This window comes from Chironomus tepperi, unplaced genomic scaffold (assembly GCF_022539635.2).
Source record: "Chironomus tepperi strain 1889 unplaced genomic scaffold, CSIRO-AGI_Ctep_v1 contig_387, whole genome shotgun sequence".
In the NCBI taxonomy this organism is placed as follows: domain Eukaryota; kingdom Metazoa; phylum Arthropoda; class Insecta; order Diptera; family Chironomidae; genus Chironomus; species Chironomus tepperi.
Genome location: NW_027226509.1, coordinates 2,527 through 23,700, shown reverse-complemented (window position 1 = coordinate 23,700; position 21,174 = coordinate 2,527). Strand labels below are relative to the sequence as shown.

The following is a 21,174-nucleotide window of genomic DNA, read 5'->3' as shown; positions in this document are numbered from 1 at the left end:
TGACCTTAATTCGCATGAAAACTCAACAACAGTAACAATTTTTTCATCAGCAAATTACTTAACATGATTCAGTGAGTGAATGAACGAATAATTCTCAATGAGACGAGGAAAAATACAGCACATAAAGAAGAAGAAGAAGAAGCAGAGGAGCCGAGTCAGCTATAATCATAATTGTTGTGATGATGATTTCAATTTATAATATTTTTTTATTCATTCCAGTTCCATAGATATTGTGATTATTTGGATGTTTACTGGATGCAAGGGATGTGAATTGAAGGGAATTTTTGGGAAGTTTTGGAGAAATTTTGTCACAATTTTCTAAAAATTATGTAAAATTATATGAAAAATTTTGATGAATTATTAGGTTCACTTACAACTTCGGCATGTTGTGTGACGGGAGTTGCACTTTTTAATGGATTTCTAGACGATTTTTGGTAAAATTTAATAGTTATTTATAGATTATAGTTTGATTCTTACTTGAACAGCACAATATAGTCGCTAGAGTGGACTGCTTTGTGGATGGCATGAGATCGCACAGAAGACCGAAGAAATCCTGGATTGGATGTATTGGAAAAGACGCTAGAGTCCTTAATATCTCGAACTGGCAGAACGTTTCGAAGGTTTAAGCTGTCTGTAAGCATTTCTTTTGAACCGCATTAGACCTTCGTGCGTCCTAGCTTTGAAAGTAATTAAGCAAGTCGATAGGGTACCCGTACATGTCCACATTGACGATAAGACGCGACTGTATCCTGACAGAACGGTGACAGTTGTTTCCGGTCCATTTTTCATCGTCCTAACCTAAATTATAGTACTCATGAGTAAACTCAATCAATATAATTGAGTATGCACACAGGATGCCCTTTGCAAACTTTATGGGTGGCAAAAGATCAAGAGGAAGACCGAGAATGTCCTGGATTGGTTGTGTGGATAAGGGCGCTAGAGTTCTCAATATACCTAATTGGCCCTCGTGCGCCCTAGCCAAGGAAGTAAGTAAGTAAGTATGCACAATTTTGTGAACCTGCTCATGACTATGCTCCTTGTCTGTTCGGCGAAAATGCTTGTGGTCACTCAATTTAAAACCCTAGACTCCTCTCATCACCTCTCCTAGACTCTGTGAAGCAGTTTGAATCAAAAATCCCATAACTCCTGAAAATTAAAACATCCACAATCTCAATCTGTTTGCATCCAATTCATCAAATTAATCTATCGTCAACTTCTGACTCATTTTCTCACTCACCATCATTCTTAACGAGATAAAATGAAGCAAAATTACAAATTAACTTGCATTAAGGAGAGAATAAAATTTCTTCTTTTATTTTTTTTTTCTTCAGTTTTTTTCTTCACATTTTGCTATTTTTTATTTTATTTTTCTTATCTCTTTTTTCATCACTTAATACTAAATCTCAATTTTAAAGTCGTAAGCACAAAAATATAAAAGTGAAAGGGGGGAAAAAATGAAAATGGAAATATAAAAAAATATACAAAGCAATGAGGGTTGTCTTGGGGATTTTGTTTGGGATATTTAAAGATTTTTACAAATTAAAATTTTTGAAAATTTAAAAAAGTTTGAATTTAATTTAAATTTTTAAGAATTTAAGAACAAAATTTTAATAATTTTAAAATTAATGCAAATTTTTAAAATGTTTCAAATTTTTGAAATTTCAAAATATTTAGAATGATTTAAATTTGAAATATTAAAAAGTTTGATACTTTTTAAAATTTTAAATTTTCTCATTTTTAAAATTCAGAAAATATTTACAAAATAATTCAAAATAATAAAATATTTCACAATTTACAATATATTTTACAATTTTAAAATTCAATAAATCACGTTAAACTTTTAAAAACTATAAAATTTTTGAAACGTTTCAAAAAATTAAAAGTTCAACAATTGTTTGAATTTTTAAAAGTTTAGATGTTTTTTCCAAAATTTTAAAATTCTAATTCCATTAGGTTTAATTTTTAAAAAAATTTAAAAAAGTTAAAAGTTTTAAAGAATGTTAATTCTTTTAAAATTTTTAAAACAATAAACTAATTTAAATTATTTTCACGTTAAATTTTTTTAAGATTTTTAAAAATTTTATTCATTTTAAAATTTATAAATTTTGAGATTTCTTTCAAATTTTTTTTTAAATTTTTTTTTAAATTTTAAAAGTTTTTTTTAAGTCTTTCAAAAATTTTAAAATTTTTGAAATTTACAAATTTTAATAGTTCAAAAATCACAAAATATTATAATTTCAATTTATATTCAAAATTTTAAAACTCCATCCAAAATCCCCCATTAAAACCCCATCAAAAATAATGTAAGCAGCAGCAATTTTTTTAATCGTCTAGACGTTGATAAATGTGTTAAACAATGTGATAGAAATGAAAAGGAAAAAAAATCTTTGCAATAAAGCGATCATTTAAATCGTTTTTCTTTACTTATTATTCAAGCAAAAAAAACTTAAGCATTTTTTTGTATTCACATCTTAATTAAGACAATGGGATTGCTCATTTAAATCTAATAAGATTAAAAGTATGTAAAAAGGAAAAGGAAGGAAAAAAGGGTTTCAAAATGAATTTTTATTCTATTTTCATTGACGAGGGTTTGTGTGAAGTTATGGTGATATTTTTGGGGGTATTATAGTGTAAATCTGTACAACTAAATTGAATCAAATTTCAAATTTTTTTAAAATTGAATTTTAATTTTTTTTAATATTAATTTTAAAAATTTTTTGAAATTGAATTTTAATTTTTTTTTAAAATTGTTTAAAAATTCAATTTTTCAATTTTTTTTAAACTTGAGTTTTAAATTTTTTTTAAAATTGAACTTAAAATCTTAAATTGTAAAATTCAAACTTTATAAAAATTTTAATTTTAAATTTTTTAAAAATTGCTTTAAAACTCACTTTTTCAAATTTTTATAAACATAAATTTTAAAATTTTTTAAAAATTGAAATTTAAATTTCTTTTAAAATTGAATTTTAATTTTTTCAATATTTAATTTAAAATATTTTTTGATTGAATTTAAAATATTGTTAAAATTTAATTTAAAATTTTATTAAATTAAATTTAAAATTGAATTTTAAACTTTTTTAAAATTGAATTTTAAGTTCAATTTTTTCAAATTTTTTAAAATTAATTTTATTTTTTTAAAATAAATACCCACAAAAATGACATCATTCTAACTTCACACAAGTCTCACTTAATTTAATTCCTAATTTTAACATTTTTTCAATTACTATATTTCTTCCTTATCGAGTCTTAATTCGCTTATGGTGGCATTTCTTGAATTATACATGTTGAAATAAAATGAATTTTAATTTAATAATTTAAATTTTTTTTTTACATTTTTCTATTTTTTCAATAATTGCACTAAAGATTGTTTTATATAAGAAGTCATTTGCCTTTTCACTCTGTCTTTTTTGTCGCAATTTATTGCAAAAAATAGCACTTAAAATAATTTTTTTTTTGATGAATTTATTTAATTAAATTTATTGTAAAATTATATGACAATGATCCCTGGCTGGATCGCTAGGGCTTGATGATTATTCTTCTTCCTTTTTACTCCGCACTAATTTTTTGGGGTGACTTAGAGGATTTATGGGGTCAAAAACCCTCCCTACCCCACACTATCCCCACTTTAAAGTGGATTACATCGACATACACAGCAACTTGGAAACAAGAACCAATCCATGAATATTCCTTTACAATCATTATCTGGATCATAGGCTAACAAGCGATGCCATTTGTATTTTTGTTCACAGCCACATTCACCAGCACAACGGTTTGTTTGTACTTTTCTAAAAATATAAAATAAATTTTTTAATAAAATGTCAAATAAAAATTATAAAATCTCTTAAAGCTTGTCAAATGACTCAATGTAAAGAGTATTAGAATCGCTGAAAGCTTGTCAGAAGTTTTTTGTAACTTAACAAGCACAAATCTGACAAATAAAGTAATCATTAACTTTGAGCTAAGGAAGTAAATCCACAATATGTCAATAAAATGTCAGATAAATAAAAAGATACAGTGGATACATAGAATGCGAGACATAATGAGTAAGTCGACTAGAAAGCATATTTTGTGTAGCTATGTAATAGCTAGATAACAGATAATGTTTCATTACATTATCTATTATCGCTGGTTATAGCCTCGAAAGGCATATGATAATTGCTAGGTCAACGTTCTATCTCCTTCTTAACGGCTTGTCGTGAAATTGTCCTGAAAGCATCATGAATGGTGTGTTGAATTCATTTTTAATGGCGAAAAATGAAGTTTGATGTATTCCGTCTGAAGTCCCGAAAAGCATAAAGCGTAGAATTAGTTGACAATATGTTGACAATTTCCAGCATTACACACACCCCAAGATAGTGCGACTCTATCCCTAGGACAGCGTGAATCTGGCCACAGTACAGCATGAATCTGGATCCAAGTCAAATTCGTTAAAACCCAATCCAAATAGCACAAAACGATGAAACAATTAAGAATACGGCTTTAGAACAGCATGACTTTTGGCTTGGTCCCGAATTCGGTTGAATTCAAAATCACACCGGTCTTGTGAAGGATTTTAGATCAATTAACTGAGTTGTACTATTTGGGAAGGCTCAGACCAGAGTCAATTAGACCTGTTGTCAGATTTTTGGCCATTTCAACTTTATATGCCTTCCTGGTAAATAGAAATGATAAATGGCATATCCATCGATTTGAATAATTAAGAAGATATATAAATAAGAATAATTGCAGCTAGGGGAGAGATAACTGCTTGCTATACTGCCCTTGGTTGGAATCCACAATGGAAAAAGACGTCCTGTTACCCCAAGACCAACATGGCGTAGGACTATAATAAAGGAATGCCAGTTAGATGTAAAAACTGAAAAATTTGTGCAAGCTTTGTGATTCGACCAGCAATAAGGTAAGATCGAGAGCATGTTGAAGCAACCTAGGCTCCAAATCGGAGCATGGTTCCAGTAAGTAAGTATACATCTGACTCTAAGTCCGACTCACAACTAAACCTCCCATCAATAATGAATGAATCTTATTTACTTCATACATCAGTATTCAAACATCACAACTTCAATGTCTACCGATTCACATCTCCATACATATCCCAAAAACAAAGACATTCAATCCATACATTAACCCAAAGCGCGCAAAAAAAAAAAAGTCAACACAATACAATTAAAAACACGTGCAATCAAGATCAAACGATACAATCAAGATATCTGATTATCTTTCAGCACAAGTTGCAAGTTCTTCTTATTTTCTTATTGTTGACTCGTTTTTTGGTCAACAACATTTGAAAAAGATTCATCCATCAGCTGATATTTGTTCTTAAATATCAATACAGAAACTGAACAGGTTCCGATTTGTCTCGAGACTTTTTTGTGTTTTTTTCTTCGAAAAGTTCGTGATTGATGAATGAAGTTGAATTTGAAGTTGAAGCTTTAAGAGTTTTTGAAGAGCGGAAATTTTGAATACTTACGAGCAAACTTCCTGATGAATTGCCTGCTCAAAATGTTGTGTATTAACAATGGCACGAATTTTACCAGCTGAATTAGATGCCCAATATGGTGTTACAATTTCTACTTTTGATTCGCATGCATCGACACTGAAAATGAAATTTGAATTTATAAAATTTGAAATTTGAAATTTAAAACCAAAAAAAAAAATAAAATTTGAAAAATTTAAATTTTGTACTTTAGTTAACTTCGAGAGTTAACTTCGAAAAGTTAAAAATTGAAAATTAAAATTTAAAAAAATTAAAAATTGAAAATTAAAAATTTAATCAATAAAAATTTGAAATTTTAAAGAAATTAAAATTTGAAATTTTTAAAGAAATTAAAATTTGAAATTTTGAAGAAATTAAAATTTGAAATTTTAAAGAAATTAAAATTGAAATTTAAAAAAATTCGAAGTTGAAATTAGAAAAACTAAAATTTGAAAGTTAAAAAATTTTAATTGAAGATTAAAGAAATTAAAATTGAATTTAAGAAATAAACATTGAAATTTAAGAGAACTAAAATTTAAAAATTTAAAAATCTTAAATTTGAAATTTTAATTTTTTGAAGTTCTAAGATTTTATAAAATTTAAATTAGATTTGAACTTAGTTATAAATTTATATTTAGAATTTGTAAATTAAGTCAAATTTTAAGTTTTTAAAACAGATTTAAGTTCAAAGTATTGAAATTTGAAAAATTTAAAAATTGAAATTAAAATTATAAAATAATTAAAATAAGTAAATTTGAAATTTTAAAAATTAAAATTTAAAATTTAAATTTTTTGTTGAATGTTAAAAAGTTTAAAAATTCAAAATTTTAAACTGAAATTTAAAATAAATAAAATAACAATTAAACTCACCGTCCAGTGTCTTTGCCACCTGCAGGATTCTTATTACTAGTATTAGGTCTAGATTGTCGCTTACTGCGCAATTTACTAAAGTATGAATCACCCGAAGGGCCAGCATCTCTTATCGGATTTGGACCCTCACCAGGTGGAAAGAAAATTTCATCTAATTCCGGCAGATTTGGTGGATTTGCATCCTCACCATACAGCATACGCTTCCGTTTCTTGCCTTGCTGAAACTTCGATCCGTACTCATTTTCTGCATTAAAAATTCCATACATCCTCTTCATCAGTGCCTTATTTTCATCGATGAAATTCTCAATTTTATCACTAAATTAAGATTTTTTTACCAAGAATAAAGTATTGGCATTTTCCATGGAAATGTGGATTTTGTCATGACATCGATTCGTTCAGGAATGCAGAGATTTATGTAAATAAATGAGAAAAAAAAATAATAATAATGATAAAAAAATTAACATATAAATGAGGTTGAAGTTGGAGGAAAAATAGGAGATAGGAAAGACATAAATAGAAAGAAAACAGTCAAGTAATTCACGTCGAACTCATATATTAGGTAGGTAGGTGTGTCTGTATTAAGGAGAAATATATGTATATAATTTTCTGTATTTGCGATTTTTTTAGGTTCTTTATAAATTTTAGAATTTTTAAATTTAACTAAAAATTATATTTAAGTTAAAAAAAATTTAAGAAATTGTAAAAAATCAGATTTCAAATTTAAAATTATTAAAAATTTAAAAAATTTCAATTTTAAAAATTAGGTTTTTTTAAATTTCAAACTTTAAATAATTAAATTTTTGAACTTAAATAGGTAATAAGAATTGTTAAGATTAAAAAAAAATTAATTTTTAAATTATGTCAAATTTTGTATTTTTAAAATTAAGAATAAATATTTAAATTCAAATTTTCAAAACTATAAAAATTTTCAAAAATATGAAATATCAAAACTAGTTTTTAGAATCGTCAAAATTTGAACTTTTCAAAACTAAAAAAATTAAATTTTTTACTATTTAAAAATTTTATTTTGCGAAATTAAAATTTTTAAAATTTAAATAATTTCAAAATTAAAAAAGTTACAATTTTTAAAACCAAAAAAAATTTAAATTTTTAAAACTAAATAAATTTAAATTTTTAAAACCAAAAAAATTTAAATTTTTGAAACCAAAAAAATTTTAATTTTTGAATCCAAAAAAATTTAAATTTTTGAAACCAAAAAATTTAAATTTTGAAAGTGCTTAAAACTTTCTTTTTTTTTAAAAAAAAAACAAAATTCATTCTCATTAAAATTTAAGAAAAAAATATTTTTTAATTTAATAACCAATTTTAAATTCACTTTTATTCTACAATAATGATCCTAAACATTATTCTAGTATTTATATTCAATTCAAATAAATTAAATAAAATCAATAGAAATAATAATAATAATAATAATAATAGAATTATTGAATGTAGAACACACGAGATATATCTCTCAACAGAAATATGATAATCAATTATTGAAATAGATTCAATTACGCGTTTTAAAACATTCATGACCGTAGTGCTTGTCGTCATTGCTAACGTCGCGTCTTTGTGCAAACGAAAAAAAAGAAAAAAATAAGAATAAAATTGTATTTAAATTAAATAGAGTAATTCAATCTATTGAATGGAAATATATGTAGATGTACGTAAGTAAAATGTACAGCATAAGATCGTATTAGCGATAAAATAATGTTGAATGTCTAATAAATTTCGCATTGCGCTATGGAAATAGGCAAGTCATAAATTTAAGCTGAGCAGCTTGTGAGGAAAATTGAGATGTTAAAGTGAAAAAGAATTGTTGAACATTACAACTGATTTAGTTGAATTGTTAAATTTAAAGTTGAACTATTCAATTTAAAATTTAAGAAAATATTTAAAATAAATTGAAAAATTTTAAAAATAAATCACAAATAAAAAATAATCGTTTTAAATTTTTAAATAAATATTCTTAAAATTAAAAGAAACAAAGATACTTAAATTAATAAAAAAAAAAAATAAAAAATTTAAAAACAATTTGAAAATTTTTATGAAAAAGTTAAAAATTGAAAAAATTTATAAAAAATAATTAAAAGTTTTTAAAAGTTAAAAAAATTAATTTTTTTTAAAAATCTAACTTAAATTTTCAAAAGTTAAAATTTATTCTAATTCCATTTTTTCTTTATTCTAAATCAAACAATGTAAATTTTCAAATAAAAGACCCAAAAAAGTTTGAGAACCACAGACATAAACCGTTATTTCCCTCACATAATGCGCACAAATCATATTTCTTTTTTCATTTCAAACAAACATTTTTATTTGTTCATTCATGACTTTTAATTTGAATTTTTCATCACTGATCTCAATTCGTCGCTCGCAATCCACAAGTTATAATTATAATTATAAATGAATTTTTCAAATATGTTGGATAAAATCATAAAAAAAATTTATTAATTTGAATTAACTGCCAATGATTTTAATCTTGATAGAAGTTTTTTATGTGCTTAATCAATATATTGCATTTATTGCAGTTGATGATGAAATAAATGTGGATTATTATAGCATGTATGAAAATTGTAATTAATGATGTGTGGAAATATGCAAAAAATGTTGAATTATTTTATATTATTTTGGTTGTAAACTGATTTGTAATTTTTAAAAAATTTAAAAATTTAAATAAAATTGAATCAAAAAATTTGAATAATTTAAGATTTTAAAAAATTTTTAATTCACTTTTAATTTCAAAAAAAAAATAATTTCAAAAAATTGTTAAAATTTTAATAATTTTTATATCGTTTAAAATAAAATTTTAAAATAATTTTTTCAAAATGTTTAAATTTTTCAACGTGTTAAAATCTTTAAAATTCATATAATTTTTATAATTTTTAAATTTTCTTCCAATTTTCAAAATCGTTAATGATTTAAAATTGTTAAAAATTTTAAAATTGTTAAAAAATTTAAAATTTAATAAAAATTCAAATATTAAAAATCGTTAAAAATTTTTTAAATCTTATAATTTTTACAATTCTTATAACTCTTAAAATTGTTAAGAGATTTTAAATTTTTAAATGCTTTTTTTTTAAATTTCAGCACCAAAACTTATTCAACCTCCGCAAGGGTATCCCACTAATTTCAATATCGAAAATTAATCGATAATTACAAATAAACTAAAATAGTAAATTTCCGCAGTAGTAAAATAAAAATAATGTTTTAGCTCTATTGAGGGCATTTATCTCTGACTATACGCGAGTCTCGTTAACTTTTCATGCTTGTTTATCTCACCGTGTGAGCAATAAATATTAATATGATTTTTTTTTTGCATTGTGTCTGTAGCCTTGCCAATGGCAGTTTCTCTCAATTCATTGATGTTTGTTATTATTATTAATTTTTTTTTTCTTTTTCTTGATATTTAATTATGAATATAAGGTGGAACTTGATACAGTATTTTATGGATTAATTTTAATGTTTATTTTTTTTAATCATTTCATTGTGGATACGTGAAAATTTACAGGAATGAATATGAATGACTGGTGATATTTATGAGGTAAAAGAACCTGAATGTGAATGAATTGTCAGGTTTATGAGTAGTTTGATCCATAAATCAGATAAATTGTTCAATTTTCAATTAATTTAAGTGATTTAGTTTAATTTAAGAGCTCGAAGTGAGTCAAAATGACTCAGTGGCGGAATGGTTCGTACTTTGGTACCTAATTATTGAGATATCGACCAAGCGGTCATGGGTTCGAGACTCGGCAGGAAAAACTTGATCACCTGTCGTTTTCCGAATCATATACAGTGAAAACGCGGCTCACAGCCTCTCCTTGTAGACAAGAGACAATAAACTGACAAAAGCGTCATCAAAAGAGTGGTTCTGAATCCTCTATAAAATGTAGGTCTACTTAGTGCAGTGGTCTGAGTTATCCTCACTCGTTAAACAATTATATGCCCCGAAATGCTTTAGTTGCAGCTCTGGTTCTCAATGATCTTAAAAGCTTAAGATTAAGGCTTGTTTCATAGAACCGGTCGAGATTTCGGCCGATATTTTGGACGATCCTATGAAACATAATCGTTTTAGAGTTCGAAGTCGACTCAGATTTTGGATTAAATCGAGTCAACCTTTTTTTTTACAAAATTCGAGTCGACTTTAAGCTCTGATCTAATTCAGCGGTGGGCTACCTTCTTGGTTTCACGGCACACCTTAGTTGTAAGCTAAAATAGAAGCCGCACACGGCGTGCAATTCTTGATATTTTCAACAAATTTCAGAGGCACACTAGTGCGCCGCAGCAACACATATGGGGCCCACCACTGCTTAAGTTAATGACATTTAAAATTCCAAGAAAATTAACAACTTTTTCACTAAAAATTTATGCAAAAAATGCAACAAAATTTAATTACTAAATCATCAAAAATTCCCATCACGTCTACGTGCAAATAACACATTCTTATCTATCAACAAAAATCATAATCTCTGGCGACACATGTCTTCATATCTCGTGAATATTATCATTCACGTTACTTGTCGAATTTGTCGGACTTTTATGGACCTCGTATCATGCTTCATTGATACAAAATATCTTCGGTTTTTTTCTTGTTGTTGTGTTAATTTTTTTTTTTTTTGTCTCTAATTTGACCTCGAATTTATTTGTGATTTCACTTATTGATGAATGGGGTGTAGATGTGTGATGGAGAATTAATGAGGTTGTATTTTTTTTGGGAGAATTGATTGCAAATGATGATGTAAACTTCTAGAAAATTGATTATTTGACCTTCATCTTGGCCTTGGTAATGATATTTTGTAGTAAAGTGTGACTTGTTGTTGAATTTTTTGGGTATTTTTGGTATTTCTTGACTCTTGTGACCCTCCTTGACCCCCTCTATCCATATATCTCAGTATCTTATCGCTATCAACTCCTTACGACTGAATTTGACCCTTTTGTCCCCTCCAACTCATAAAATCTGACCCAAAAGCCAGCATCAAGTCAGTATAAAGCTTATCTGATCTCTATTAGTTCCTAATGACTCCATTTGACACTTCTATCCCCTCTAAATCATAAAATCTGACTCAAAATCCAACATCAGCTCAATATAAACCTCAATTTGATATGGAACCGACACTAAATTGCCAAATTGCCACAAAAACATCCAACACAATCAACAACAGCAAAAAACCCCCAATGAAATTATAACAAAAATCATCTCAAGGATACAACCTAATTTCCATTAAATATCACACATTAAAAACTACATTCTCTCAATTTGTCATCTTAAACATCAAAACCATTATTTATCATGTCCATTCAATGACTACAAAGTGTTACAATATGTGCACTTCTTCTTCGTCGTAATGTCTTTGATTGCATAATGTCTGAACACAATCGGATATTTTTTATTTTTTATTGACAATCATAAGTTACACTTTTTTATGTTCCAATTAACTCGAAAGCAGGGGACTTAACTTTGTTGTGATGGAAGTTTGGATGGGGTATTGAGGAAGTGAAGGTGTAGAAGCGCAGTTATGGGAGATATGGTAAAGCTGGTGCTTATAAGTATTTGTGATCTAAGCTAGGTTCCAGTTAGCAAATTTTCAGGTTTGCAAGCTAATTAACTATGAGTTTATAGAGATGAAAATGCTACATTTCAGATTTTATGCAAAATAGTTAAGATTACAATTTGGTTTCAATGTTCCAGAACTGCATCAGGCCAATGAAAAGCCAAATTAAGCGTGAATTTGGAACCGAGTCGATAAAACGCTATTCTCAGGGCTTATCAATGATATCATGTACTATACATGTAATTTTGAACTTAGATTACAATTTTTTTGTCAAAAATAACTAGGATTAGACCAAAAATCCAAGCTTGTAGACCAACGTTTTGGTCTGCAGCTGTAGATGAACTAAAAACTGAAAACTGGAGTCTTGAACATCTGAAATTCAGGAATTAAAGACCTTTGGTTCTTGACCAAACCATAAATAGCCACCCAGGTCTGACACGACACCTAAATAGCCACCCAGGTCTGACAGGTCACCCAAATAGCCATCCACGTCCGACAGGCCCCCCCAAATAGCCACCCAGGTTTGACAGTTCACCCAAATAGCGACTCAGGTCTGACATGACACCCAAATAGCCACCCAGGTCTGACAGACCACCCAAATAGTCACCCAAACCATCACAAAACACCCAACATCCACCTCGCAAAATCCCGCACCAAACTGCTCTCAATGTGCATGTAAAAGCATGTACAATATTCATTTTTATGAAATGGCAATGGCTTTTTTTTTCGTGTACATTAATCTCATTCAATTGCCATTTTGCCTGTCAACTTTGAGACTATTTCACATATATTGCAATAATTCTTCCATTTTTATTTGTACTACATGCAATTTTTTTTATTCCACTTAAAGTGTAAAATGCAAGCTGGAAAAATGTCAGTCGAGTCAGTTTGAGAAGCAAAAAGCAGCAAAAAAAAATCACTTTCGATTTCATTATTAATATTGTTAGCTTTTTTTCGAGTCATTCATCTAACCTATCCATTTCTATTTGAGTCAGAGAAACACGAGAGAGTGAGAGAATGTGAGACAGACACTAACTGTGTGCAGTATGTCATGCATTAATGTCTGTCTATCTTTTCTCTATTTTCATCTCTTCTTTATTCAGTCTTTAACGTTTCGATTTCATTTTATTGTGTTTCATTTTTTGGATTGTGGATGTGGAATTAATAGACTTTACATTTCAAGCTTCTTCTTGTTACTACATCGAACTTATCGATAGTCGAATGGAAAGGTGAGAAGAGCTGAAAAATTGATGGAGAATGTGTGGAATATAAATCGCAATCGAAATGGAGAGTTTGCTATGTGAAACGATGGATATGAAGACAAGTGCTTTTAATGACTCTTCACACTTTACTTTCAATTGAAATATCGTACAGAAAAAAAGCTGTAGATATACAGGAATTGATATAGACGATGAAAGTGGTGGAATTGTCTTTTGAACTGTGAAGAGCTTTGAATATTTAAAAAAAAATTCATTGAGGAAGTAATGGAAATAGTAAATTTGAAAAGACAGGTGGATTTTGTATTTTGAGGATGTATTTTTTAAGAATTTATGGAAAAATGCAATTTTAGTTAGAATTTTGTAACATTTTTAAAGGTATCCCTAACAGGCATAGAAGATATTTTCATGGTATAAAAAGACCACTTTGCTACTTAAAAGCGGCTTCTCTGTCTGTTAGGGTAGTCTTGAATGGAAAGTCTTACAGTCAGTAATGCTGAGAATCAAATTCGACATACTCACAAATAGCATAAATCGGTTACTCTTTCAATAATCCGACACCAGTCTGGCATGAATCTGACTTGGTGCTAGATTCGTATTAAATTCAAAATCTTGTCGGATTAAAAACAGTCCTATGCCGGCGTCAAATCAGCACTATCTCAAAGTCAAGCCGGAAAGTGCCAAATTTTGAATCGATTAACTTTTTGGAGATATTCGGAACTTTGGCCGGTTTCCTTAGTATAGAACATCTATGACTAATAATGAACATCTCTAAGGTATACCAAAAATATTCTTTAGGATAAGATGCAATCACAAAATCAACCTCAATATGCTCGTTTTCGATCTCTACATCCTCGTTATCATTGATTGTGTTTGGTAACTGGTCAATAATCCTTAACAGACAATAAATTATACTGGGGGTTTCAATCCAGAAATTCAATTATATGTTTGGATCTGCAGAACATTATTATTTAAGGTTGAAAAACTATATGGTCCCTAGATAGGATCATAGTATCATGGAGTATCATACAAACAAGGTCATTGCATATTAGGAAGTCTTTGGAACTTAGCACTAACTTAGCATAGAGCTTGATTTAATACCGATAAAATCATGACAAACTTCAATTTACCATCCACAATTCCACATCATCAGACAAAATGCCATCACATAACTCATCATATTTCCACAAAACCCAATAAAAAATGCTCTAAAAAATCCATTAAACAATTTTTTTCCCATTCAGCATCAACAAAAGATCTGAATAACAGGAACAAAAAGAGCGACAATACAAAAAAACTGAAAGTCATTGAATTCATTCAATTAAACACCGATGTGTGGCTTTAGGTTTCTATGCCACAATAATAGTAACAAGTCTTTAAACTATTATGATTTTTTTTTGTATTATTTATTTCAATGTTAATCGTGGGTTATGATGATGTTGTTTGATGATGATGATGATGCTTATTTCATTGCAACAAATAAACTTTCGTAAGATGTGCTGTACATATTTTTGTTATTTATGATGAATTATGAATGGAAGAAGGGAATTTGGATGTGGAATTGAATTAAAAATGCACTAAAACATGTTGGAAGTGAGAAGAGGGTTTAGTGCGTAATTAAAGAGGGTTTATTTGGGAAGTGTTGATGAAATTGGTGTAGGAACGTATCAGAGTTGTAAAACGGCCTGATTTTATCGGGCGGGCCGATTGTTTTTTTAAAACGGCGGCCGATAAAAACGGCGAGCGATAAAAACGGCGAGCCGTTTATTTTGTCAAAATGGCGGCCGATAAAAAACGGCGGCTGATAAAAACGGCGATCGATAAAAACGGCGGACCGTTTATTTTTCAAAATGGCGGCCGATAAAAAACGATGGCCGATAAAAACGGCGAACGACTGGCTGATTCTCTCGGCCGCCGACAACGGCCTTTGCAACTCTGGAACGTATTTAAAGTGGGTCTAATGGGGGTCTAGGAATGAAAGAAAAATTAACTTGACTTTTCTAACTTATTATGGCCTCTCTAGCTTTGATTTGCTTTACCAGAGCTTCGTACCCAAATAGCACAAGTCGGTTAATCGGTCTTAAATCTCCGACTGTGTATTGGTAACAGAGTCGGCGTATTATTGTGTCACGTCGACTATGGGCGAATCTGGCACAATGATACGCCGACTATGGCACCAAGACACTGTCACGCCAGCCTGAAGCCAAATTTTGAATCAATTAACCGATTTGTGGCACTCAAGTTACGTTGAGTCTAAGTTGACATTTGAACCAAACTTAGGAGGACTTCAATTTGAAGGCGCCTCTTTGAAGCACTTTGGTCGTCTTTTTGGAGCTTGAAGTCCAAAAAAAGTCAAAAACATCCAATTTTTTAGGACGCTTGACTCCAAAAGAAACTCCTTTTTGGACTTTAAGTGTCCACGACTCCCATAGTCCTGCCAACACTGATTTGAATTGTTCTAAGGATTAAAGTTGATATTCCAAAATTCAAGCAAGAATTCTCAATTCAGAGCAACATTTCTAAATCCTCCTGAATAATCCAATTTTATTTCCCAAACATTTGAACGAAATATAATCAAAATCCCACAATAATCCTCACTTCAACCCCTCAATCCCCCCTCAAATCCCAATCACTAAATCATCCTTACGTCATCTTATATTTCTGTGTATTCACTCCACCAATTCCCGAACTCTTTACACCTCTTAGTACCACCTGAACAATAAGACAAATGCACGATACACCAAACCACATCACGTTACTCTACCGCACATCAAACACGCACTACATGAAGATGAAAATGAACGCGATTATGTAAAACTGTAGAGAGTAAGATGAGCAATCTCTGAATTATGACTACTCATGAATGTGAATTATTACCTTACTTTTTTGCGAGCTTAGAATAACCTTGAAGTGCTATAGTAGAGTAATGAAATTGAATTTTTTTGTGCTGTTTTGTGGGAATCAGGTGAAGATTACTTTTATTGAATGATTTTTTCATTATTGATCGTATTTTTGAGATTTGCATTCAATTGTTAGAGATGTTAGATTCGATTGTAAAAAATATTGCAAATAATGCGATAACCTTTTGATATTTTTTCAATGAAACATTCAGAAAAATAATTTGTTTGAGTTCTGTTTATTAATTGTAGCACACCTTATTGCATTTTAAAGAGTTGTTTCATTTACTGTGTGATATATTGGAGACAAACGGAGTTGATTGATGTTGAATGGATATTTGTAAGTTAATATTCAATTTGGATTTTTAATGTAATTTTCGAAGAATAATTTCAAGTCATATTAGCATGATTTGTTCTTGAATTATAGACAGTTGAAGGTGGTGTCAGATGGCAAATAGGATTGAATTGGATACTGAAACTGATTGATTGGTATGCTCTAGAATCCAGATATGCATTTCTTCATAGTAGATATACCAAGTGTATACATATATTTGGTTGAACCTCTAGCCAGCAGAGAACGTGTTCTGATGGGCAGAATAAGCTTCGAAAACGCTGGTCCACTGGCTCAACTAGTTTTTGAGAGGATGCTCATTGTCTGTTAGGGAACATTAATTCATAAATCAAAATCTATACCTCACTCGGAATAATGTGACAAATCATATTATTGTCGTCAATGTTGGTCAATATCAGCCATCACAGTGCCGTCAGAGCCAACTTCGCACAATCCGATATGACATAGCGATGCCCTTGCGAACACGATGGAGGTGAGAATTTTAAATGAAGAAGAGTAAAGTTTTCCATACAAATGACTACAAATGACTAGGGTTCGTATAAATCTTCAAAAAATAGTTCTGTATCATTGGATGAACTTTTAGATACACCCAAATGCAGACCAGCGGATTAAAATTGCAGAAAATGCAACACTGTGATTCTCAGTCGAACACTACAAAATCCGAGTCAATTTCAAGTTTTCCATGAATCAAAGCCATATTTTAAGTAAACAGTTGGTAAACAGGTATACAATGTAGTAGACATGCTTGAGACATTCCATAAATATTCAGACACAATCAACAGGTTAAGAATTTTGACCTTTTCTTGATCTCTTTTTCTTTAACTTGAAAAGAGTAATGGTCTACTCATCAATAATTGCTTTAAAAATCTAATTCAAGGGTTGGCAACTTTTTATTTTATATGGCACATCTTGTTAGTAAGCCTATACCGAAACCGCACACCACATAGGGTTCATGGCTTTCCTAAAAAAAAATTGGTAGCACACTAGTAAGCCCACTGATCCAAATGAACGTTATTTATAACCTTCAGAAACCCCCTTCCTCCTGAGATCGGAAAGAGGGGCTCATTTAAACAATAGAAATTACGAGAATTCCGTTCCCTAAACCAGAGCTCAAAGCCGACTCCATTTCAAAGTGGGGACTTATTCGACTTACTCGACTTGAGGGGACTTATTCGTAAAAAACTAAAAAAGTCAATTTCAAGCTCTGTTCTATATTAAATACCATAATTTAATTAAAATACTCAAAAATTGCAAATTAAACCCAGAATCAGACCCACATTCCCAATATCTCAATTCAAAATCATCAGTCTCATCTGCTGAAACCCAAACTCAAAAATTCTTTAAATAATCTCCATCTTTCATCATCTTTAAAACTTTAAAGAGAATAACGATGAGATACAATCAAGCACAGAATGGCTCAGAATATTTAAAATATCTAATGATTATGTCATGAAACGAAGTTCATTAAAGTTTTAAGTCATGTCTTAAAGTAATTCATTAAATCATACACGAAAATATGCTCTTGATAGGAACAACAATCTGTTTACACGATGAGTAGTAAGCAAGAAGTACGAGATGCGAAAATGAGACGCGAGACGGGACGGGAAATGAAAGCACGATGTTGTGTGTCATTTCGTGCTTCTAGTCACGATTCACATTTTTGTGCTGCTGCTGTATAGATATTCTAATTAAGATGACAATGTTTAAGAAGAATAGCTAATTTCGGTCATGAATGCTACATCGAGAACAACGATGATTCCATTTACAATTCCATTTGGGAATTTTGATAATGAAAAAAAGATGATTTGAAGCATCTTTAATACACAGACACAAATACAGAATAAGAATTGACACGCGACGAGAATATTATTAAACCGTGACTTCCTCTTATTTTTTTATTACTCACATTGGATAACTATTGCCAGCTGTTGGACAATATAATTGATGATATTTTTTAACACATGGTGTACCTTGGATGACTTCACCGCGAACATTTAGACCTAACGCTACGGAAAGTGCTGTCCACCAAATCTGAAATTGATAAAAATAATTTTTTAAATTAGTTGTTGTGGATTAAGTATGAATTATTTTATGAGTTTAATAGTTATGAGGTTTGTGAGAAGTTGAGGGTATTTTAGGCTTGTGATATTCAAGTGATTGACTGCAAAAACTCCATTAATCTGCTATTAATTCCATTGCCAGTCAGGTGAAATCATCTTCAAACACATTATTGAACACAAATGCTCTAACCCTCCTCATACACCCCCAAACCTACATACATCAATTAGAACTCAATCCCTAAATATTGATTGTACGTCAACATTCCTTCCAAAGATCTCCATACTTCTACTAAAATAGCATTCTAATCTTGAAAATATTTGAACAATCACACATCTTTGAAAAAATTTGATCATTATTTACTTCCGAAGAAACTACTCAATCGTGAAATCACAAAAGCACTCAGAAGTGAAAGTGAAGTCACTGATTGTGAAGAAGATGTGGTAAATTGTCGTATGAGTATTTTTAAACTTAATGGTCGTTGTGTATTGAATATGAGCTGGATGTGAAGCTATAGTTTAATGTTTTGTGAAAGATGATGATCGGATGTCGAAGTTGGATTGGATTTTTATGTAGTCGAGTTTAGGGGTGTATTAAGGGGAGGGGAGGTTGAAGCTTGGATTATCGAACCCCCTAAATTGCTTTGAATTGCTAGGGTTTAAAAATTTACAAAATCCTCTATTCGAATTTAATAAATTTCTCTCAGTCGACTTCGAGGTCTGATAAGTGGCTTTCAATTGTTGAATTTTTTTTTTGACATATTGGACTTAGAATCAATAATAGAATAGACCAAATATACAAAACGATTGCTTCTTCTTAACTCACACCTCAATAAGGAATGTTTGAGAATTTCTAAACTTTTAACCTTCTAAACTCCTCTCTTAAAGCTGTAATGCTTTGTGTCAAAATTATGAGCCACAATTTGGAATCCGTACCAAAATTTTAGACATAATCTCCCTCTAAGCGTTCCATAATATATTAATGATCCCTTATCATTCAGATCAAGTTCAGATAAGACATTTCAGACACCAAAATTGTCTAAAAAATTCAATTCAGGACCTGATTCCTAACCTATCTTATAGACTCATCAATAAAAATTCCAAAAACGAATGCAAAAGCTTATCAACCTAAATAATATAAACACATTTCTTATGAAAGATTTAAAGAAGCTTAAAAAAATTTTCGGGACTTTAGAAGTTTGTCATAAAAAAACCGACTTAAATAATTCTAAAGAATCCTTATCAAAAGAATATTTAGTAAAATATTTGAAGAATTTTTGAAAATATTCATTTATGACGTCTGGGATTTGAGGAGGGACAATATGTTGGTGGATTGGTTGTAAATTGAGTAGTTAAGGCTGTTCCTGGATTATTACAATGAAATTGAGATTTGAGACTGAAGATGAGGGTCTTATAAAATCAGAGCTAGAAGTCGACTCGGATTTTAAATAGAAAAATCGAGTCAAATCGGTTTGACTGCTTATAATATCCGAGTCGAATTTGAGCTTTGCACAATTTTATCACTTTGAACTGGATCTGGACGTATACAAAGTTGCAAAACAGGCACCTGTGACCGACAAAAACCGTACAAATTCTAGATAATTTATATGGATTTGTAATAAAAACCATCCAAATTATAAAGAATTTGTACGGTTTTTGACTGTCACAGGTACCTGTTTTGCAACTCTGGACGTAACAAGCACATGACCCCCTTAAAATATTTCAAAAAAAAATGCAATAAAATCATCTCCAACCCCATAACCAACTGCACATCACAGTCAATAATTTCATCATAATCACAAAAAAAAGAAGCTAAATTCCATGCCATTCAGCAATTCAAAAGAACCTCATCGAAAACACATTTAAAAAGAGATAAAATGAGAAGATTAAAGAATTAATTTTCATGTTATTGTTGTTGCTGTTATTGATTCTACACATCATTCATAAGAACATTAAGAATTCTTTTCTCAAACTTAATCCACGTGTTGATTCAAACTTGTTTTCCATGTGTTATTTTGTGTGTGCCAATTCAGAAGTAAAATAAATTTCACTGAATTAATTTTTGGACAAACGAAAAAAAAATGAGAATTTTGAGCATAAATTAACATAAAATGCGAATAATAAGAAAATAAATATTTACAGCGACATTAACGCAGCACATTTTAAATCCTTGATATAGACACATAGACGCGGATCAGCTATTTGGTTTGGTAGCTTATCGGTGAAAACCTAAATGTGGTTTTCTCTTCTTCTTCGTCGACGTTTTCGCCGGTGAATCATTCGCTCTTTTCTGATAATTATTGATATTTATTGACTATTTTTTTTTGTTCTTGTGGGGAGTTTTGTCAGATTTGTATTTGTTATTTTGAAGGGAATTTTTGGCTTTAAACTTGAAAATGTCGAGTGAACAAAAATATGTTAGAACTAGTCAATGGCAAGTCAATGTCCAGTTCAAACGTATTTTTGTCCACTCGGGAATAAATCAAGCCCGAACACCACAACTTGATTAATCTATCAGAAATCTTTGCTTTGGTCGGCGTGACCTGATGACCCCAAATTGGCACAAAGACAGAAAAGAACTCAAAGTAGACTCGAATCTCATATAGAATCTAATCGACTTGAGTCGACATTTTCATACAAAATCAGAGTCGACCACGAGCTCTGGGATAGAGTCAAGTCGGCCTGGTTCTGGATTTTGGATAGGTTAAAAGATTTGTACGCTAGAGTTCTCAATATTCCGAACTGCCAGAAGCTGT

The 21,174-nt window shown here is 29.9% G+C and overlaps 1 protein-coding gene across 1 annotated transcript; it reads right to left on the bottom strand.

The window, feature by feature from the left end:
- Positions 1-3,152: 3,152 nt before the first annotated feature.
- LOC139096383 (protein spaetzle 3-like) lies at positions 3,153-20,712 on the bottom strand. The gene is made up of 5 exons (XM_070648086.1): positions 20,559-20,712; positions 18,268-18,392; positions 6,344-6,658; positions 5,468-5,593; positions 3,153-3,785 (listed from the first exon to the last, which is right to left on the bottom strand). The coding sequence occupies exons 1-5, from the start codon at positions 20,601-20,603 to the stop codon at positions 3,626-3,628; spliced, it is 771 nt and encodes a 256-aa protein (XP_070504187.1). The 5' UTR covers positions 20,604-20,712; the 3' UTR covers positions 3,153-3,625.
- Positions 20,713-21,174: the final 462 nt, after the last annotated feature.